Source organism: Halichoerus grypus, chromosome 13 (genome assembly GCF_964656455.1).
Source record: "Halichoerus grypus chromosome 13, mHalGry1.hap1.1, whole genome shotgun sequence".
In the NCBI taxonomy this organism is placed as follows: Eukaryota; Metazoa; Chordata; class Mammalia; order Carnivora; family Phocidae; genus Halichoerus; species Halichoerus grypus.
Window position 1 is genome coordinate 58819252 of NC_135724.1, and position 24227 is coordinate 58843478.

At 35.6% G+C, this 24227-nt stretch overlaps 1 protein-coding gene across 1 annotated transcript in view; it reads right to left on the reverse strand.

Annotated features, from left to right (window-relative positions):
* LOC144379885 (transmembrane protein 135-like) overlaps positions 1 to 24227 on the reverse strand; it is a 98320-nt gene that overhangs the window by 35631 nt on the left and 38462 nt on the right. The window contains exon 2 of the mRNA XM_078060539.1: positions 1339 to 1380. Within this exon, the coding sequence (XP_077916665.1) occupies positions 1339 to 1380 (42 nt within the window). The remainder of the gene's footprint in view (positions 1 to 1338; positions 1381 to 24227) is intronic.

A 24227-nucleotide genomic window follows, 5' to 3' on the forward strand; every position in this document is an offset into this window, starting at 1 on the left:
ATCCCTAAAATAAGCTTTTCATACCAATTAAGTTGATTTTCCCACTCTTACCTCATATTTCATGTTTATAATTTTCATACTTTTGCTAACATTATTCACTTCTACCCAGAAGGTTCCTCCTCTTCCCTTCTAGTTCTCTAAAGCTATCCTTCAAGTGCAGTTTAAGGCTTATCCCCATAAGAATAATAATAACAGTAATAGCCAACATTTCTTGAGCACTATGTGCCATGCACAGTTCTAAACACTTTTCATGCATTAACTCATTTGATCCTCAAAATAACCTAAAAAAGACAGTCATATGAAATCTTCTAGCATACCGAAGGCTACCCTAATTTTTCCCTCCTATATTTATAATAAATACTCCACACCTAATCTTCACTAAGCATCTACTATATGTACTTAGGAGAATAAAAGAGGCAACATTTATAATACAAACTGGAAGAGCATTAGGTTTCAAGTAAGTATATGCAGTCACTGTGTGACATTAAATTAGTTAAGTATTCTAAGCCTCACGTCACATGGGCATAAAAATACCCATCTCACAGAACTGCTGTGAAAATTTTCTAATCTATGTGAAAATGCTTGGTGAACTGTAAAATACAATGGAAGTGCTGCCAACCAACTTTTCTACACTATCTACTACTATCGGCCAATAACTATGGCAAGAGATGGCATACAGGGTGAAAAGCAGATTCTAGTGACTCTAGTGAAGCTTATGATTCAAAATGTGTCTGACATGAGCCCTGTCCTAATGAAGCCCATAATGTGGTACCACACAATTCAGTATTTAATTTTGCAGTAATTATTCACATGTAGCTTTGTTTTTCCAATGCTCCTTGAAGAGAGAGTTCTTCTAATTCTTTCTTAACACCCAGTGATATGAGGCACACAATAGGTCCCAAAAGCAGTTGTTGATTTTTTTTTTTTTTCAAAGATTTCACTTATTCATTTGACAGAGAGAGACACAGTGAGAGAGGGAACACAAGCAGGGGGAGTGGGAGAGGGAGAAGCAGGCTTCCCGCTGAGCAGGGAGCCCGATGTGGGGCTTGATCCCAGAACCCTGGGATCACGACCTGAGCCGAAGGCAGACGCTTAACGACTGAGCCACCCAGGCACCTCCAAAAACAGTTGTTGATTGACTGATTTTTAGGGGGAAAGAAATCCAATAAATTAGACTCTTTTAATAAAATATCGTAAAAGTGACTGTGACTCCTGCAATTATTTTGGGCTAGAAAACTAAGTCGATAAACATCTATTGTAATTATGCGCAATAATATTACTTTTTGAAAAAGTTAACTTGCAAATTCTCTCTTAACATAAGGTAAATAAACTACTTACCTAAGAGCAGAGAATGTAAATCCTTTCAAACCATCTTTGCACCTAAAACAATAAAAATTATGATAAAGTAACAATTTTTGAGATATAAAGTAGTATATTAAGTAGCTATTAAAATTTATTCTGAAACAGATGACTTTTATTTTTAAAATTTTTTTATTTTTTTAAAGATTTTATTTATTTATTTGACAGAGAGAGAGAGACAGCGAGAGAGGGAACACAAGCAGGGGGAGAGGGAGAGGGAGAAGCAGGCTTCCCGCCAAGCAGGGAGCCCGATGTGGGGCTCAATCCCAGGACCCTGGGATCGACCTGAGCCGAAGGCAGATGCTTAACGACTGAGCCACCCAGGCGCCCCTGAAACAGATTACTTTTAAAAGGTGAAACTTTTAGGACTCAGTGATCTGAGCAGTACAAATGCAACAAACAAGCAAGCCATCTTACACAGGATGATTAAAATTTCCTATGTCAAATTAACATAATTTAAGGCTCAACTCTCCTATTTGCAGGTGGAAGAGAGATTTAAGTATATCTTCTAAGGGCTCCATGTGGACTTAAAATGAAGGCTCAGAGTGGAATATTCATTTTACCCAATCCCTGGGGGAGCAAATTGTTGAGAAGAAAAGGCCACATACACCTGCTGGGTATTATGAATAGATCAATTCAAGGTCCTGACTTCTCCCTACTTATTAATTCAGTGAATGCAGAGCAATGTAGAGCTGGCAGGCACAAAAAGGCTTCAAGTTTAGTTCAACAGTTTTAACTTTTGAGTAAGCCCAATCAGAATGGATAACATAGCAATGGGAACAGAGTGGGGGTAAGGGGAGGGCACAGAGGCAGGAGTTCAAATAATATTTATTGAGTATTTACTATTGCTGGGCATTGTTTTGGGCACTTTATATGTGTTGTCTCATTTAATTATATCACACCTCTATGAATAAGTATTTCTCTATTCTATAGCTGGGCAGAGGCCCCCTCCCCCAAAACGGGCAACTTCCAAGAGGTCACAAAATAAATAATAGTCGGAATTCAGGAAAAAAAAAGTTCCTCTGACTTAAAAACTGTGGTTTTCTCTTATACCTCCTTCTGAAATAGTGTATTCCTTTTAACTGGGGGAAGGTTCAAACTGCATGACAATTAAAAAAAGATTCTCAGATCTGCAAAAAATATTTAAACAAGATTTTAAAATGGGGACATTACTATACTAGTCTTAATGGCCTGCTTTATAAGTATGATCAAGTTACTAAAGAATTGTTGTATATCTAGTATCAGAATCCTTTGGAGAAACTATAGAGATTGGTGATACAATGATGCTCAAATGTATGTTAATTTTAGACACTGGATATTCTTGGATAAAAAGTACAGCCTCAAATCTAATTGGGCAACTCTCTCAGTATACCTTTTATATGAAAGGTCACAAAGGAAATGCATAAAAATATAAGAAGTCCTTCTGAACAAGTCTAAATGTAGATATTTTTACTGGGGGATACACAGAATCTCAGAAAAGAATTTAATTCGTGTGCATAGATCTTTTAAAACACTTAAGAATTCATTTTAATTAAGAAACATGATCTACTTTGCGATCATGTTAACAGTGAGAAATGTAATCACAGAATTTAGCTAACATACTACATAATTACTCACCCCACACAGAATGAGGGTAAAGGCAAAAGAATTCATATGTTAAGCTAAAAATATGCATGAGAAAATTATAGCATTAACATTCTTAAACTTATCTTTTTTCCATCTGAAGTGTTTCTCAGTAATTTAAAACCCATAATTGGGCAATTTCTAGATAGGTGGGGTGGTGAGCGGGTTAGGCTAGGCGTCTACTGACTGGAAAACAGAAAGCAGCAGATTGATTAAAGATTACATACAAGTGGGAACAAATTTTGGCTTTGGTACGCTATTGTTAAGAGATAGCCATTTATCTTTGTGCAATGCTGAATAGATAAAGGATTCTGACAACTTGGTCTAGTCAGGATTGCATATTTGTGACCTTAAACAATAAATCTAATTGCAGACCAAACATCAAAAAGTAGCTTTCAAATAAAAAAGGGCATGTACAAATGAATTTGCAATTTCATTATGATGGAAGTTTGGTTCTTTCAGCAGAACCCTGTGGGAAGCACTTCATACTGATAAAGTCTTAGCCTGAATTCAAAAGGGGCTATTCTTCTTTCCATTCATGTGTATAAGGTCTGTTAATGTAATTGAGGGTCAGATGTCTATGTCAAAAGAACAAAAAAGTAATTATTCCCCTAAAAAGAATCTTTAAAATAATAATATTGCCCTGCATTTTGATACCAAGAGTATTGTCTGAGCCTTAGCCTAACTATGAAACACTATCGTAATCTGAGTTAAATGTAAAAAGTATGGTATGCACAGAAAGATTTATACAGAACAGACCCCATTAGAAGGGGCCTCACTATTTAACAGATCCAGTTATTATAATGCAAATCAAATTACTTTCTACATTCAGGTCTTAAGGCTCACTGATTTCCTCAACAAATACTGACTGAATGCCTACTATGTGTAAGCACTAGTTTCAGATCTAAGGAGGTAACAGCGGACAATACAGAATCTCTGTTTCCATACAGGTGACATTCTGGGCCAGGGAAAGGTCCGAGGAAAACAAGTAAATATATCTGGTGGTGATAAGTGCTATGGCAAAACACGACGCAGGGGAAGAGGAGAAACAGATGTGGTCGGGCCTTCTTATCTTAGGTAGTGTAATCCAGAAGGGCCTCTCCAAGAAGGTGAAATTTGATGATGTGATCAGAAGCCTTACAGGATGGAGGGAAGAGTATCTGATTGAAGGAAGAGCAAGCACAAAGCTCCTGACTAGGAGTTTTCGTGGCACTGAAGGAGAACAGCAAAGTAGATTACTGTAGCTGGAACAAAAGAGGGGAGGGAAGCCGTGGTAGGAAAGGAGGTCACAGTCACAGTGGAGGAGGGAAGGAGTGGTCCAAAGTTCTTGGTAGGGCCCTTTAGGCATGGTAAAAAAAAAAAAACCAAAACAAAACCTCAGCAGAAGAGTGACAAAGACCTGTCTTAAATTTTAAGATAATCTTTGGTTGCTCATTGGAAAACAAACCACAGGAAGGCAAGGTTAACAGCAAAGAGGCGAGGGGTGCCTGGGTGGCTCAGGCGGTTAAGCGTCTGCCTTCAGCTCAGGTCATGATCTCAGGTCCTGGGATGGAGCCCCAGCTCCCAGCTCAGCAGGGAGTCTGCTTCTCCCTCTCCCTCTGCCTCTCCCTCTGTTTGTGCTCTGTCTCTCTCTGTCTCTCAAATGAATAAAATCTTTAAAAAAAAAAAAAAACCAGCAAAGAGGTGAATTAGGAGGGGAAAGACGATTGTGGCTTGACTAGGTCATTAAGTGGTAGAGGTAGAGAAAAGTGGTAAGACTCCAAAGGTATTTCAAAAATAGAGTTGGTGGAATTCCTTGATGGTACAAGAGAAAGAGAAAATTTACAAATTATTAAAATATTTTTGATTTGAGCAAGCAAAAGGATAAAACGTCCGTTTACTGAAGTGAGGAAGACTACGGGAAGAACAGGTTTGAGGAGAAAATCAGTTTTATTTCGGACATGGTAAGTTTGAGATGACTGTTACCTACAAATGGAAATGTTAATGAAACAAGTGGCTGCTGTACAGGTTTGGGGGTCAAGGAAGAGGGGTGATTCATCTATAAGTAGAACTTAAATCCACAGTACAATCATCTAGGAAATAAGTGCCAATAGAGAAAATACCCAGGGACTGAGTGTATTTTATTTCTCTATTATTTTATAGTGCAGAAAATCTGTTCCATAGGAAAAAAACAAAAAACAAAGTCATTTCTCTTCCTAAAGAAATTGTTCTCTAATACAAAGTCTCATTTTTATTTTTGAGCGTGCATAAATATAATGCCTATAACTCATGTACACACAGACTTTTCTATTAGTTAGCCTATAAATGGCATAAATATCTAGTAAGAGTCAATCGTAGTTACTGAATCTCTACATTTGCAAGGTTATGTGCAAGGTTCAGGAAAGAGGAGGAGGAAAAAGTGCAGCACCATATCAAACAACTTAGGTGATACACAACTTATTAGAGAGGTTCAGGCTGGAATTATACACTGTGGAGAAGAAAGTATAAAGTTTAATACTGTTATTAGAATAATATACTTGGTCAAATGCCAATGAGAGGGGGAACCCACAAACACAATTTTTTTTTTAAATTGTAAGTGTAAATGATAGTTAAAAAAAAAACAAAACAATTTGCCCATAAAGATTCTTTGTCTCACGCTTAATTTCCATGAAATTATTTCCGGGAGATACTTTTATTTTTATTACCAAATTACACCAGCAGATGTCACTAGTAAACCATTTTCTGAAGAGTTTGTAGCTCTGTGAGGTGATTTATCATTTTTTGCATGTTTTCCCTTAAAAACACATTTACTGACATTTGAAATGTTGTTAATCTTAGCTACATTGCATTAAATTCCCACAAGTAAATATCGTCATATTAGACTTTTAATTACAGCTGATGTTCATTCCTATCATTCTATACAGTTATGAAATCTTTAAGAACACCCCACCATTTGACACCAACATAAAATCTGATATGTACATGTGCTATATCATTATGGTCTCTATTAAGCTGAAAACAATGAAAACTATTTTGTTTCCCACTTTTTTTATTTGGTAAACATAATGGAATATAAAAGATGTAGTACTCAATAAATCTTTAAAATATTTCTTGAAGGCAGTGCATGCTACAGTGGAAAAGACTCTTGATTTGAATGATTCACAGTCATAACTTCACTACCAACCTGGAGTAAATCATTTAACTTTAGGGTTCAATTTTGTTGTCTGTTAAACAAGAGCCTGGAAGTAAATTACCTTCATAATTGACTGACTGAATGTCTTCTAATTCTGAAATTCTACCAATTATTTTATCATTTTATTTACTGCTACTGTTATTAGAAATCACAATAGAAAAATAGAATGAATTATTCTGTCACTAGTAACATAAACAAAAAATTGATCTCACCATCGAGAATAAAAAAATTTTTTAAAAACCATACAAAAAACCCCCCTGAATTTGCCTTGAGATTACTGGCCTGCTACTAATATTATTACATTTGCTTATTGTTTTGTAATACTTACTGATGTGGAACTTATTCCTGCAGAGGTTCAAAGGGAACCTTTTCTTTTTTAACTTTAAGATTACAAGACCAACTATTGGATTAGTCTGCTATAGAAAGACCTGATAAGAAACACCATCAAATAAAAGAAGGAATTCTATAGATATAATCTCAATAATGATTAAATGTTACATTATTATCTATATTAAATATCAATGCTGAAATAGAATTAATGAGAAAACGTACAAATGTTGTTTATATACATATGAAAAAGTGGTCAAAAAGAAATATCTGAAACCCTTGATAGTAGGCTACCTAATGAAGTCGAATGGGTTAAGATGCACGAAAAGAACATAACCTTTTACTCTCTATTTATATATTACTAAAAAAATTTTTACAAGTATATATTTATATATTGTGTAGTTTCATTTAAAACATCAATACTTGAGTACTTAGGAACAGATTAAACAGTGCAAATTATTCATCTCTATTTCACCCCCACAATGGCAGAGAATGTAAACTCAAAGTAGTCAACTTCACTGTTGTAAAAGTTTTGTAAAATTACTAACTAAAGTAGATAGTTTAGATTAAAATTTTCAGAAACTATATCCCCAATCAACATGGATAATTAGGTGACTACAAGGATTAAAAAAAGAAAGAAAGAAAGAAACATGCATTAAGTATCAATTTCAGAGTTCTGTCCATTTTTAATCACTGAATTGATTAAAAGGAAACTCAAATATTGATTAAATATTACATCATCTATCTTTATTCGCTCAACAGTCATTTCTTTATTGGGCAGCTAATACACAGAAAACACTGTATTGCTTATTTCTTGAGGAAGGGAAAGATAAATTATATGCCATCTCTGACCATTAAAAAAAAGGTATATGCAAAGCTCTGTGTTTGTTTCTCATAAGAATAAAAATAACCTTGACTAAAAGTTATAACCTTGACTACAAGTTATGACACAAAATTTCTTGTATCAGTAGTGCTTCTCAAGAGTTTAATTACTCTACCGTGCTTTATATTTATAATTCAGCTTCAAATTTCTTTGTCCAGTCTTTTTCTTCATTTATCTTCTTAAATTATTTGATTTGAGAAAAGCAGTACATGCAAAACCATAATTAACGATGCTAAAAGACTGGCAATAAATAGAGATGAATTAGATTTAAAATAGTTGAGTACATTGATAAGCCTTAAAATATTCTATTCTGTTGATTATATTGTAATCACCTAAGTCACTCAGTATCAAAAACAAGTTACATTATTATATGTGAACAAAATTATTTAAAACAGAAAATGCTTAAAGTTCAGGCATATAGAAGGTATAAAAAGAATGACATATAAAGTTAATTATAAATAATAGTTACAGATAATAGCTGAATCAAAATCAAAGTTTTGATTTGTCTAATTATTACTGGTATTAAAAACATAAATATATTTGGAGTGAATATGACTGAAAAGTTTAATGTGAAAGTTAAAAAAGGAACCAGAATGCCTATTTAAATGCTTCAAATTTGTGACTCATTGTTGTATTTATTATAAAGAAAACTCATGCAATTTTATATAGTTTTTTTTTTTTAATGAAAGAAAAAGTCCATGATTTTACTGAAATGTTTTAATACACTTGGGCACCCTGGGTGGCTCAGTGGGTTAAGCATCCAACTCTTGATTTCAGCTTGGGTCATCAGGGTTGTGAGATCGAGGCCTGCGGGCAGGCTCCTCGCTGGGCATGGAGCCTGCTTAAAATTCTCTCTGGCCCTCTGCCCCTCCCAGCCACCCCACCCCCGCCCCCGCTCATGCACACTCGCATGCGTTCTCTCTCTCTCTCTCAAAAAAAAAAAAAAAAGTTTTAGTACAGCATTGGAAGATCTTAAAATCATATATCCTAAACCAATACAGCATTGAAAATGACATATTCCTGAATCTAGTTGACTTCTAAAAAAGGAAGGTTATAGTATATCCATAAGTTGATTAATATATTTATGTTAGAGACTGAGCAGCCCTGGTATATTCTTATTTCTCTGGCTCCCTTTTCTGGCTAGATATATGCCAAGTCTAGCCCATTCAGCAGAGTTGGACAGGATTAATGTATTTGGTGGTTTCCTAATGTTAATGAAAATGTCAATGTTTCCACAAGGGATGTGCAAGTTCTGGGATTAGGCTGCTCTTGAGGCCATCTGCATCATCTTTGTTGAACTCAACTTAAAGTTAAATTTTTCTTATTTTGTTTTGAAAACTCACATAAAAGAAAAAACCACTTTTTCTAATTAATTTTCCTAATCCATTTTCAAGTGTAGAAACTCATCTAAGTACTCAGTTATAAATTAGTAACTGAAACTTGATCAACAACTATAGAATTTTGGTTGACACCTGTTTATCATAAGAATAACAAAAAAAGATCGACATGGAATTAATTCCAGCCTTTTGTTTTCGTTTTGTTTAAAAAAACAAACAAACAAAAAAAACACTTCACTGTCTTAATCACATAGCATGCTCCAATAGCTTAAATCAACAATTTCAATTTACTACTCAGAACTTGGGGTGCTCAATTAAAATACATTCATTGCTTACATACACACAAGAGACTTTTTCTCTTAGATCTAATATTATTTGACTAATAGACTGAGAGAGCTCAGTTTCAGTCTGCATATGGCACTGTATATGAGAAAGCAAAATAACTAATGTTATGTTCCTATCTTAAGAACCTCATACAAAAATCTGAAGTCGGAATAGCAACAAATCAAGAAATTTGAGGACGATTATTTTCTTTGCTTCATGAACACATTATATATCTTCAAACTAATTTTCAACTGGATTTCTTTAAATATAAGTGAATTCTCCAAGAGCATCAAAAATGTTATTTTTGATTCTGGCAAATATTTTACAGTACTTTATTTCATATGGAATGGAACATTGGTGTTTAGCTTTGTTCTCAAGAACCTAAGGGACGTTACTGAAGCAGGCAGCAGTTACGGGTAATCAAGTGTGTTTGTAAGTCCCCAGATGATTATTGTGCACTTTTTCTGGTGTGTCCTAAATATGAACCAAGAATCACCTACAGAATGTTTCTAAAAGAAATGCTAATTAGGATGAATTTCCCTCCCAAAATGAAACAGTAATAGCAATACTAGTCAAGCTTTAAAATACTTGTAAAAGGAGTAGATTTGAGTTGTATTGGACCTAACATGAAAGGCCTGTTTGCAGTTGCTGAGGAAATGGCATGTGTTTAGACCTGACAAATTAACTAGAGGCAAAAGCCAAATTTGAGATCAAAATGGTGTTTTATGTAAATCCAAGGAAAAACTTTGCAAGTTCCTTAAGATCATGGCATTGCAATAGCCACAAATTATTTACATTAAACAGAATTATAACCACAATTCTGAACCAATCCATTTTTTAAAGACTTCAAGACTGGCAAGTATTTTCATTTTTTCTCCCTCCCATAATGGTTGTAAAAGATTAAAACAAATGTTTTCAATTATACAGAATCTTTGAATCAACATTAATTTGTTTTCAAATGCATGTTGGTATCTATGTCATTAAAATAATAATGGCAATTGGTTTTCATACTGAACAAAATAAGCAGCTATTTGAAACTATAACATTAGGCCATGCTTTTTCCTAAGTTTATGCTTATTCAGTATCAAAGTTCAAATCTAAAAATAAAATACGCCATCTATAGGTAATGGAGTAAAAACAAAATTTTGGAAGCTTTTAGAAAACTATTTTCTGATTGAGCACTACAGAGTATCCTAACTCTAAAAGAAATACATTTATTTCAAATACTGCAGCGTACTTCATGCATCTCAAAGATTATGAACTTAATTTGTGGTATGTATAATAGAAATTGGGCAAGTTAACACATACCGGAATTTTGTTGGCCGAAAGTATTAGAAAAATGGAATACTGGAACCTGAGAGAATTATATTTTACAAATTAAGAAACCAAGGCCCAAAGAGGTTAAGTGATCTCCCTGAAAACAGTTTGTTCCTAGACACCCTCACACAACACTAAAATCATTCTACATCCCAGTCAACTCCCTTTCTGCCTGCTGAGGTCTCCCTGTGGAGGAGAAATACCACAGAGAAGCAGTGGGACCTTGGGCCATAGAAAAGAAACCACAAAACATGTGAACACAGAGAGCAATGCTCTTCCAACTAGTTCTATGCAAAGACTTTACACAGGACTGAAGCGCATGGAACCAATTTCCATTTCCTCACTTCCACATGTCTCCTAGCTAAACCTGACGTACTGGGGAGTGTCCTTTGGTCAAGACTCCATGCTGGCCTCTCTCACCCACTTCCTCTTCGACAATAGCTATTATTCACAGCAGTCTCTCCAGGACTTCCTGGACAATCATAAGGCCTACCCTTGGTATTAATTTGCCACCTTTAGCAACAAAAACTCCCAAAGCACCTCAATGTAAACATGAATACAAAAAACAGTACTGAACTGAAGCTTCACTGTGTTTCATTACAGACCAAGTTAGAAACTGGACTTCTGAAAGAGACTCTCCTTTATCTGTCTCTCAGTAGCGAACTCTATTAGTGTTACGTTCAGATGCATTTCACACTTTCTCACCTCTCTCATTTTGGTCATCCGTGGTCCTTCCATATGCAATGACCTCTTTAACTACCCTCCTTTTTTGAGAGAATTCCTACTAAGTCCATCAGGATAGCATTTTCTCCCACAATCAGATGTGACTGTTTCTTTCTCAAATTCCCTTTGCTCTTTGTATATTTTTAGCACCTTTTATTTGAATCTGACTAATATGGTAGTAATTTCCATGGTTATCTAATCCACTCTACCAAATTTAGGGTTTCTTACGACATTTTGTGTGTCCATATTCCACAAATCAAAGGAGCATTTTACAGAGTTTACTTCTTTATTAATGAAGTTGGGAAATATTCCGCATTTTGTTGCTGTAATATTTATTAAGTAATTAGAGTATCCAGGAATATGAATTCACGGGCTGTATCAGGAAAGGTGAGTTCTCAAAGTGCGGGCTCTGAAGCACCTCAGCATCTGATGGTAACTTGTTCGAAATGCAAATTCTTGGTCCCCACCCCAGACCTACTGAATTCAGAAACTCTAAGGGGCCCAACAGTGTAAAACCTGTACGATCGCCTTTTAACAGAATCTTCACGTGATTCTAATGCATGCTCAAGTTGGACAACCACTGGGTGAGGTTATGTTGCCGTAATAAAATTTCAATGGCTTTCAACATTTTTTTTTCTTGCTCATGTTACATGTCAAACAAGGGTTGGCAATGGCTCGTCTTATAGGTCATTTTTATTTCAGACGTTAGGGTGAGGAAGAAGCATCTATCAGATCTGCTGGTTGTCAGAGCAGAGAAGAAAAGAGAATATAGGACACTATGTTCTGACTCAAAACTTCTGCTCATAAGTAAACATAAATCATTTCCACTCTTATTTTATTAGTCAAGGCAAAGCTAAGGCCTGGCATGAGGCCAATAGGATAGGGAGGAGCAGCAAAGGTTTCTGAACAATAACACAGTCTACCATACGGGCCAGGTATATTATTCTTGAAGATCAATTGTATTTGTTTATTACATTTAAGGAAATTCAAAGCACAATTCCCCCTTTCCTCCCAAATCCTACCATCATTTAGTTTTTTTCACAGTAACTTTAATATCTCACTTTAAATAATCCTAAAATCTTTTGGTATTGGTTTCAGAAATAGGCTTATCTAAAACATACTAATTAGTATTTTACATATATGCATAAACGTGTGTGTGTGTATGTGTTCTAGGCTCCATTTTTTCCTATTTATTAAAGCATTCAGGAAGTTAACATTGTTCAATTATGTATCCCAAGTGCCTACAGCAATGCATAACATATTAGTCACTCAAAAGATATATGTTGAAAGAGAGAAATTTTTATCTGTGTAGTAACTGATAACATCATACTTCATATATTTCTAATTGGGTACCAACTTTTTTGGATTCTTTTTTTTAACAGCAATTCTAGAGTTTGGGGGTTTTTCACATTCAGTTTCTAAAGAAATTTGTGTATATTTTTTGAGAAACTTTTTAAAAAAGATTTTATTTATTTTGAGAGAAAGAGAGAGAGAGAGCACGAGCAATGGAGAGGGGCAGAGGGGGAGGGAGAAGCAGACTCCCCGCTGAGGAGGGAGCCTGACCTGGGGCTCGATTCCATGACTCCAGGATCAACACCTGAGCCAAAGGCAGATGCATAGCTGACTGAGCCACCCAGGTGCCCAGAAATTTGTATATGTTTAAATTAGCTACCCTGACACTTATTAACAACTTCCAATGATTGTCCTTAATATCAATTTGTATTAATTTTTTATACTGATAATTTGGCATGAATTTATATAGACATAAATATGCATAAGTAAGTCTAAAATATGAGTCGCTCATCTTTTTTTAATGTTTTTTTTTTTTTTTTAAGTAGGCTCAATACCCAACATGGGGTTTGAAATCATGACCCTGAGATCAAGAGTTGCATGCTCTATAGATTGAACCAGCCAGGTGCCCCTAGAGCTATTTTAAATACCTCAAATGCAATGTAAGTGACTGTAATGTAAAACTATCAAGTCTAAAAGGCAGGACTGGGATGCTGATATAGTTAGCTTGTTAATTTACTAGGATCTGTACCTGAGTAAAAAAAGTAAGACCATAAAGTTTGTAGATTGGGGCATTATTCACACTCATTCATCATTCATTCACTTATTCACACATTCAATATTTCACAAATATTTACTCTGAGTTGACTATGTACCAGGCAGGTTGCCAAGTGCTGGGAATAGCTATTTTCCCTGTTTTCCAGAAGTTCACCATCCAGTGGGGTATACATATAAGTGAAAAGTGCTACAATATTACAGAAAGTGTATCAATATAAGGGACACAGTGTTTATAGGAGCACAAAGGAAGGGTGCCTGACCTTGGCTTTGTCACGGAAGGCTAGCCAGAAAAATGACATATTTAAGGTGGTATGTAAAGGAAGAAGGGGAAGAAGAAAGCAGGGAGAGACAGTATCTATAAGATTTAGAGAAAAGAGAACATTGAGTATTTTGGGAACTGAGGAAGTTTAATGTAACTGGAGCCTGGAGACAAGGAAGCAAAGTGGAGGGAGACTGGCACAGGCCAGACCACCCCAAATTGAGTTTGAAATTTACCTATAAGGCAAAAGGCCCTATGCTCCACAAGAATGACATGGCCAGATTTGTGTTTAACAATGATATTCCAAGTGGAGTTTTCAGGACCTACTACTGAATCTCATCTCATTATTTACTTCTAAATTAATCTAATTTAGTAATATTTGTTTAAACTTTGTAACATGTCAACTTACAAACTGAATTCTGTTGAAAGCAACAGATATTAAAGCCATCTAAAAACTTATATTGTTCTTTAAGATAATAGATTAAACCACACATCAACTTTAAGACAGATTTTTAATATCTTTTGATAGATTAACAAATTAGTTTAAAAATAATAACTCCTTTCAAACCACAACTAAATACAGACATAAAGTATGAAACTTAATGACACTATAAAATCAAGGTCATGGGGCGCCTGGGTGGCTCAGTCAGTTGGGCGTCTGCCTTCGGCTCAGGTCATGATCCCAGAGTCCTGGGATCGAGCCTCGCATCGGGCTCTGTGCTCAGCAGGGCGCCTGCTTCTCCCTCTCCCTCTGCCTGCCTGTCTGCCTGCTTGTGATCTCTTTCTCTCTCTCTCTGTCAAATAAATAAATAAAATCTTTAAAAAAATAAATAAATAAAATCAAGGTCATTAACACTAGCTGTTGCAGTAAACAAGCCAAAAAATCTCAGTGCTTTAACATAATGAAGACCGATTACTTGCTTGTCACCATCCAAGTAGGAATTCATCTAGACTGTCTCTGCCTCAGAGAGTAACCTCATTTCTGGCAACCATAATGGAGTTCTAGATATTGCTCTGTGTGTATATGATTAATAAAGTCACATCATTTATTGTGGGAACAGGGAAGGATGATGAAAACTAAGACTACCAATGAGTCATTTCAGACGAAGTTATATACTTTTGTGTAACTAACACCATATCCAGAGAACTATGAAGCAATCCTTATTCTTCTACACATTCATTTGTTTGTCCCACAATTATTAAGCACTGAGGCAGCAGAGTTAAAAGGGGAGGGCTACAGAATCAGACAAGCAAGTTGTATAAATCCTGTGTCTGTTTACAGGTAAAATGCAAAAAATAGCACCAACTTCATATAATTATTATACTAAGTGCTCAATATCACCTATTACTACTGCTTCTGTTATTACTGTGAAGTTACAAACTACAAAGGTGAGTGTATGGTAGTTCCTGTCCTCAGTAGTGGGAGGACTATAAAGAAAATGTAATAATCCCTACCCATGTCAAACTCATCAGCTTAAACCCTAAGTTGAAAGATCGAGCCACGAATAGCAAGAGGAAATTGGACAGCATCTGCCAGGACATTAACACCATTATCTAAAAGGTCCAACATTACAGCCCTCCCTCCAAAGATACAAAGATATAATCACGTTATAACCTAATTATTTACAAATCTGGGACAATACATATGACATAAACTGTCAAATGAAAAGTTGAGTGGACCTGGAAAGGATTCCACAGACATATGAATGCGTAAACTGTGGCATATCAGGGAACATTACTCAGCAGTGAAAAAAAACGAACTGGTGATATACTCAACAGAACAGATGAATCTCAAAAAAATGTGGAGGAGAAGCCAGACCCAACACTGTATACTGTGTGATTCTACTTATATGAAATTCTAGGGAAAGAATCTCATTTATAGTGACAGGAAGCAGATCGGCATTTCCCTGGTACCAGGGATGGGGTAAGTGTAGGAAGTGACTGCAAAACTGAATGCACAAGAGAACTTGTAGAGACTAATGATTAAATCACTTGACCTCAGAGGGCTTCCGTTTCCTCAAATGTAAAATCACATAGTATGACTTCCCGTAAGAGCACTGCTGTAGGACATAGAGTTAGGTCTGAAACAGAGAAGGTGCTCAATACATTGTTACTGCCTGGGGTTTTGTTGGTGGTCTTTTGGGAGGAGACGGGGAAAGCGCCAGAGGGTTTGAGCATCGTAACACATAGCTTTCTAAACACAGGATTAAATGCCTGCAATTAAAGAGTTATAAAAATCTCAAAACTACTCACTGAACACAGAATTTATCATCCTTTAGGCATTATAATTTTAAGATAACAAAACCAGCAAATCAACCTCAGGGAGGGAAATGAGTGACAAAAGACAGAAAAGATGGAGCACTAGGGGAGGGTGTGGAGGAGAAGGGGCTCCTGAAGTCTTCTTAATCCCTTCTAAGAGGATCTCATGGGAAATCCTAAGTTTGATGGCTCTTACCAGCCTTAGAACTCCACTTCTGCAAATATTTTGGGGGGATTGAGTTGAGTAATGGAGGGAAGAAAAAGGGACTGTTTGCAGGGATACCCTGATATTTTTTGAGAAACTTTAGAAAGGGATGTTTTACTTTCCCCCAAGCTTTATTAAAAGTAAAATTCCACACAGATAAAAAACTAAAATAAAAAGGTTTTAATTCATCAAACTACTTGGAAAAATGAAGTTTTTTTTTAACACACACACAAAACACAATGAATTTATATGCAAACAGTCTTCTTTACCTCAAAAACAAAAACCAACCCTATCTGACCAGCCTGAATGAGGAACAAGCAGTTTTGCAACACAGTTCAGTAAACAAACAGTAAAGCCATCTGGAAGGTATTTCTGAGATATCAATCATGTGGCATTGATAATTTAGAAATGCAAGAGAAAGGAAAGACAGCTATTCTTACTTGAGCAGTGTTTCACTTACTGGAGCCAACAACATTAATGACTTAGAATGGTCTTAAGGTTATCATGAATTTCGACAGAAATGACTGGTTCATCTACAAATAGGTCAAGAGATATATATATGTTCTGCTATAGTGAGAGGTTAACTCTTTTCTTTCTAGTGAACATTCTTCTCCCAGTTTAGACTCCACAATTAATTTATGATAAGCCAGAGTCTGAGATTCTCATTTTTAGTTCTGGCTCTTTGACTAAACAGTTACAAAACCTTAAACAGAAACATACTGAGATTCTCAGCCTTAGTTTCTCCAAGTATAAAATGAAAGGACTGAATTGAACAGTCCTTCAGATTCTGCAAAACTTAAAAATTCTGGTGCAAATTATCCACAAATTTTTATGATTTGCTCAAACCTGATACAGTCCCAGTTTGATTCTAGGTTTCGAAGTAAAACCAAAATAAAAAACCAAATCAATACCAAATTTGTATGAGGTGCACTGGAACATATTCTAGAGACCACTGAAGATACCTTCTTTGTTCTAAGTAGAAAAAATATTGTATAATTAACACTCTACCCAAAGTAAAAAAACTTCTAATACCAACTAAATAGTCAAATGGTCAAAATCATATTTTACCTTCAAGGGCTTATCTATTTCTGTATTAGTCCATCATATTTCCATATGTGGAAATTATCTGAGCTCTGTTGAATTAAGTACTATAGCAAATAACCAGGGTATACCGCTTACAGTAGCATCTACATTTTTTATAAGCTGACTTTCTGCAACATACTCTTGCTTTTACCAGTTTTGAAAGGTGAAACATTCATGTGCAACATTTTACAGGAAAATACTGTAGAGTATTTAATGTGTATATAATCTAATATTTAGCAAGAAAATATCTCAGAACATTTAACAAACCTCCACTGGGAAATGTTTAAGAATATATTAAAAAGCTGACAAGATTTATATACACACACAGTTTTAGGATTACCTATGTTCTGCTTTAAAGATGGCAAAACTGATGTACGGGCACACCTAAGTAATTCTAATTACATCTTAATTCCCTCCTAAATACCATCCTAGCTAATGTCTGTTCCTTATAGTTTTTTTATTTTCCTTCGCATATGTAAACTGAGATGCTGGGGAGTCAAAAGCAGTAACAGTATTTAAAAATGCAGAAAGTACTTTCTTTTCAGTGCTACATGATTAGGGGGCCCTGTGGAGCTTGGTAGTAGGGGAAAATGGGAGGAAAACTTTAAAATCCAAACTAGCTTGGCTTTTCTCACTATGAGACTCTAACTTGGTGAAAAATGTATTTTGTCTTCCAACAAGTTTGTATGTGTGGGCTATATTTTAGGTTTTCAGTATCCTGCCAGACAAATACTTAATACACAGAGTGGTTTTTTTTTTTTTTTAATTTTTGGTAACAGTATATCAACACTCCACATTCTTAGAGTTAGTCCAGTACCCTTTCCTAGAACATATAGTCACCCAACAGCCAAGTGGCTAATAGGCAGGCTTTGGCCTTAAGGAGCCTGTATCGGTTGCTAGAACTTAAAGATGGGAATTTACTTTGACTTCAAGCCATGCCTTGTTCTGCATCTCATTTTTGTAGAAGAAAGGGAAGGAAATTCAAGCTTCAGAGGCAAAATTCCAAGAGGCTAAAGAGGAGGGAGAATTAAGTGAAAGTACAAAAGACAATCACACAGTAGGATAAAAGAATTATAATATTCTGGTATTTAGTTTGAAATAAAATTACCCAATGTAATAATAACACTTCACATAACTTTCTTTTTTAAGTAGAAAAATTGTAGAGGTCTGAACGTGGAGATAAGAGCTTCTCAAATATTCATTCATGTAAATGAAAGAGAAAATGAAGAAGAAAGAGGTTAAGGGTTATTTGTTCTAGAAATACAACAGATGCCTCTTTTCTCCTTAAGGGAAAAAAGATTTCTTTAGAAACCTGTGCACTTAGAAATCATATTTTATAAATGTCTTGTCCGGCCTTCTTTAGTATGAGAACATGGACTTGAAAATACGGTATTTCTTTCTCAAGAGTCCATTCATTCCTGCCACAAATTCTACACTGGAGTCCATAGAGCACATTTGCCATAAGACTTCGAAAGCACAAAGTATCCGGCATCTTTTGGCCATTCCAAAAACGAAGTCAGCAAGTCAGGAGGGAAGAATGGACTGGTGGAACCTAAGAGACATGTATGGGGTAGAACACGAGGGAGCTAATAAGCAGAAAAGCATGGACAGAGAGGAAAGCTTTGAGGGAAGCACGCAGATTGTTATAAGCCACATTTGTGAAGACATTTCAAGTGAGTCTGGAGTTAGCCCTGAAAGGCACAGCATAATTCACAAATTTACAATTACCATTTTAGCTTTGCCTACCCGTAACGGAAGTAGCTGGCTGAAGAGTGAGAGCCAGGTCCTAAGGGAATGTGGGAAAGAAAACCAGACACTGAGAGGGTTTCACTTTGAGTGTTGAGCAGCTTTCAGACCTGAAAGTTCTGTTGGCATTTTTAGCTCGGGAAAGGAAGGCCTTCTGAATTACCACCACCCTCCTTCCACCCACTCTAAAGACCGGTCTAGAGATCTATGTTTCCCAAAACAGTACAAAATTCATTTCATAAACATCGTATCTGGTATCCTTGTTTAAAAACACTCAAATTTCATTTAGTTTCACTAGTACACTGGAGACCAACTCTATCTACATTGTTAGCATAGAACTCAAGCACCCAAAGTAAATAGTGCTTACCAAACAATGGTCTGGGGTGGGGGGGAATGCAGATAAACAATAAGGAGAGACTTGAATTACTTGAAAGCAAGTTACTTAATGGCCTGGCCCGAAGTTCCTTTCTCTATAAGATAGGAGGAAAAAACAAAACTCCCTTAAAAAATTGTAGTGAACATGAAATAAAATGAGGTAACATAAAATCATCTATCAAGAGCAGTGCCTGGCACATGATAAGTATTCAGTATGTGTTGGGTTCTCCCTTCACCTAGGGTCTTGTATTCTTCAATATGTGGTGCTCTCCCTTCCCCCACTCTTGGTATTTGGAACTTTTCTCTCAATCTATGATCTCGGCTATTAAAAATCTACATGCAAATCCCAAGTGATGCTTTCATTTTGTGAGCAATAAGATATTTGCTCTATTTTTCCTTTATAACCATAGTTTCTTAGAAGGACTAAAGATCGTGGAAACACAAATATCAATGGATGAGAGAAAGAGAAGACCTAAAATAATAATAGGAGTAAATAGCAAGGAATAAAGGACACTAGGAAAGGACAGTACCCTTGAAGTCGAATGCTGTCAAGAAGGTTAAAAGGAAAATATTTCTGAATAAGAACATGGGTAAGTGGTAACAATATTTACATAATGTTTTATTTGAGCCTCATAATATCCATTTTACAGATAAAAAGATTGAGGTTTAGGAAGACAATTGTCTTGTCTAGGATTGTTAAGTTAGTAAGTTATTAGATGAGGAACCAGAATTAGAATCTAAGACTTTTCACTCTAAATCCTATATTCATTCATTCTATTATCCATTCTAGACCTAATGAAGACAGAACTCAAACTCTGAGAAGTCAAAAGTTTTGGATGGAAAAATGCGATCACTAGATAAAATCAATAAATGTGAGGTTTTTAACAATAAAATGATGAAGAAAGGCATGATAACAGCTTACCAGGTAGAAAGATCCAACTTCAGAAATGAGAAAATTTAGGCATAATAAAAAGTTTAAAGGTGAAATTCTCCAAAGCGAAGAAGTTTGGTTTATGCCCTGAGAAACAGAAAGGATTTTCCAAGAGCTCTACATTCCAAAGTAACATACTGTAAAAGTCCTCAATAGAGACAGCAATATCATAACAATCAAAAATAAAATGACGGCTCCATAGTCAATCAGGACATCAATCAGAATCACCACAATGCTGGGAACAGAAGGATCCATAGAGATCATCTCTAGTCTTATATCTGCTAAAGTATCACTGTCCAACAGAAATATAATGCAAGCTATGTGTATATAATTTTAAATCTGCTAATGGCCATATATTAAAAAGAAAAGTGAAAGATGAGAAATTAATTTCAATAATATATTTTACATAACCCAATATATCTAAGATATATCATATCAACAAATAATCAACATAAAAGAATTATTAGTGAGATATTTACACCTTTTTCTGCACTAAGTCTTCAAAATCTAGTGTGTGCTTTATACTTATAGCACACTAAATTTGGACTAGCCCCATTTCAAGTGCTCAAGAGCTGTATGTGGCTGGTGGCTACCATACAGAACAATGAACTTCTACATAATCACAAAAGTAACGACAGCCTGCGTATGTTAAGTGACTTTCTAAAGATTAAAATTAATACTGTGATAATAGAATGTGAGATACAACTTTCTTCTCTTCATTGATATTAGAACCATGAAAACCTCATAGAAATCCATACTAAGTTAATGTGACCATACGGTGGTTCAGGGGGTGGTTATTGATCAATTGAATCCAGTAAGATTATGATTACAGACATATATTTTTAGTGCTGGTATATAATTTTCAAGGGGGGCTTTTCTTCTAAGGATTATAGTCAACAAGGAAACAATCACAAATGACCTGTCTAAAAAGTAAGCTGATAAGTAACCTGATATAGTGTCATGAGAAGTATATTATAACTGGGACTTCACATAAAAACAGAATTGAGATTTTTACAGATGCTCTCTCAGGTATGTATGATCTGAATATGATAAAACTGAAAGCTTATCTAAAAAAAACCAACAACTTTTGAAAGTCAACAGAAATCTGTAGTCTTAAGAATAATGATGGCCAATACCTTTCCAGAAAATGTTATTGTGTAGAACTTTTAACATTTGTAGCATTATGAAGGAAGATATGCAACTCTGCTTTAATAATAAACAGAAGAGTCTGACAAGTCATGTAAGTCAAAACTATATGTTTGAAACTGCTTACATTTTGGTGAAAAAAATAAGAAGGCAAGAATTCATGCAAAAAATTCGGGTATGATAAATCATATGGTAAATATGAATAGAAGTTTGTCTCTTCACATTATTAGAGGTTATAATTTCTGAATCAGAAGCACTAAGGAAATGTTCTTTTGATATATACTGTGGCACTTTTCTTGGAGTGAATTCTGATTTGATTAATTGAAATTAGAAAAGCACAAGTAATTAAAAAAAACCCTTCCTTCCTTAAAACTAGCCATTTTTTGGCTGGGTGATAGACATTGGGGAGGATATGTGCTATGGTGAGTGCTGTGAATTGTGTAAGACTGTTGAATCACAGACCTGTACCTCTGAAACAAATAATACATTACATGTTAAAAAAAAGAAGAAGATAGTAGGAAGGGAAAAATGAAGGGGGGAAAATCAGAGGGGGAGACGAACCATGAGAGACTATGGACTCTGAAAAACAAACTGAGGGTTCAAGAGGGGAGGGGGGTGGAGGGATGGGTTAGCCTGGTGATGGGTATTAAAGAGGGCACGTACTGAATGGAGCACTGGGTGTTATATGCAAACAATGAATCATGGAACACTACATCAAAAACTAATGACATAATGGTGATTAACATAACATAACAAAATAAAAAACTAGCCATTTTTACAAGCAAATTTTGGAATCTATAATTCTATCAGTGTAACAAATTGAAGCTTAAATACCGATTTTTAACATGAAAATCTAAGTAAAATTCTTCGAAACTTAGAAAAACAAAGAATTTAAACTGCTTAAGAAAGACTAGGAAAGGGGGGCCTGGGTGGCTCTGTTGTTAAGCATCTGCCTTTGGCTCAGGTCATGGTCCCAGGGTCCTGGGATCGAGCCCCACATCGGGCTCCCTGCTCGGCAGGAAGCCTGTTTCTCCCTCTCCCACTCCCCTTCCTTGTGTTCCCTCTCTCGCTGTGTCTCTCTCTCTGTCAAATAAATAAAATCTTAAAAAAAAAAAAAAAAGAAAGACTAGGAGAGGCATCTAACCAGAACTGTCTTTTCAATCTAGATGCTCTATGAAACCTAGACTTCTAAGAGAAAAACCTCAAACAGCTGGAATCCAGCTTAGATACACAAAATAAATCATTTCTGACTGAAAATTCACTCTCAAAAGCTCTAATCAGGTTTCCACAAGCAACAAAACAAAACAAAGAACATCAATAACACTAGTAAACTGGGTTTACTAATTGTGCAGCAACAAAAAAAAAACACAATAGAAAAGAGGAGACAGAAAAGAATTCCTTGTTAAATCCATGATCATCCATCCAGTACCTTTGACCCTTAAGGTCAGAATTTGTTCCTACTTAAGTCATCTAAAATGTGATAGTTGATAGAGTCTGTATAAATGACAAAGTCATAAATATTCATACTTAGGCCATCTTTAGAAAAAAGTAGGTGTACTTAATCTCCCCTGAAAATAAATAAGACTTTACTATAGCTACCCTGTATTCCAAAGCACACTGTCTTACAGGGAAATAAGAATATGGATCATGACATTTAGTTTCATATATTGTTTTTTTAAATGTATATCATGCAAAATATTCTCTACTTTCATGAAAACTTTTTATGTATTACCAAAAGCAATAAAGAGATCCAAGCTGTAAATAAAACAAGAAATAAACTTAAGTAACGATCAGAAGCTTACTATTACCTTCAGCTGGGGGGGGGGGGGAACGAAACTTTTCCAATGAAATGTTTTTCCTCCAAAATACTTTGTTTTTCTTTTTCTGTATAATAAAACTCCCATAACTCCATGTGAAATCAGACATAGCATGTCTTCCACTCTTTAAAGGGGGGTGGACAAGAGAGAGGGAGAATTAGAAAGGAACTTCCCTCTGATCATTTAGAACTCTCTCAGTTCAATAATCAATCTTCTCTTACATACCTAAATAAATGACACAAAGTGATAATTTTTTCATCCACTCCCTTCCCATGTAGGGACAAGAAGCCCAATTAAAAAACACTGCTTAGCAATGTCCACAATAGACAAACTATGGAAAGAGCCAAGATGTCCATCAACAGATGAATGGATAAAGAAGATGTGGTATATATATATATATATATATATATATATATATATATATATATATACAATGGAATATTATGCAGCCATCAAAAGGAATGAAATCTTGCCATTTGCAACAACGTGGATGGAACTGGAAGGTATTATGCTGAGTGAAACAAGTCAATCAGAGAAAGACATGTATCGTATGACCTCACTGATATGAGGAATTCTTAATCTCAGGAAACAAACTGAGGGTTGCTGGAGTGGTGGGGGGTGGGAGGGATGGGGCGGCTGGGTGATAGACATTGGGGAGGGTATGTGCTATGGTGAGTGCTGTGAAGTGTGTAAGACTGTTGAATCACAGACCTGTACCTCTGAAACAAATAACACAATATATGTTAAAAAAAAAAAAAAGAAGAAGATAGCAGGAAGGGAAAAATGAAGAGGGGGAAATCGGAGGGCGGACGAACCATGAGAGACAATGGACTCTGAGAAACAAACTGAGGGTTCTAGAGGGGAAGGGGGTAGGAGGATGGGTTAGCCTGGTGATGGGTATTAAAGAGGGCATGTGTTGAATGGAGCACTGGGTATTAACCACACACAATGAATCATGGAACACTACATCAAAAACTAATGATGTAATGTATGGTGATTAACATAACAGTACAAAAAAAAAGTACTGCTTTTTATTAACCTGTTAATAACATATTTTATGTGAATATATAATCAGACTTCACTAGTCACTTTATGGAAGAGTTTTACTCTAAAGGAAAACTACAGCAATTATGACATGTGCCCGCCACAATTTGCTTTTTGTGTTACTCTCACCATATGCTATGAGTGCCCCCAAAATCCCCATTCTACTCTTTTTCAATCCTTCTCCTCACTTGTGTCTGTTATTTAAATTTTCAGTCCAGGGCACCTGGGTG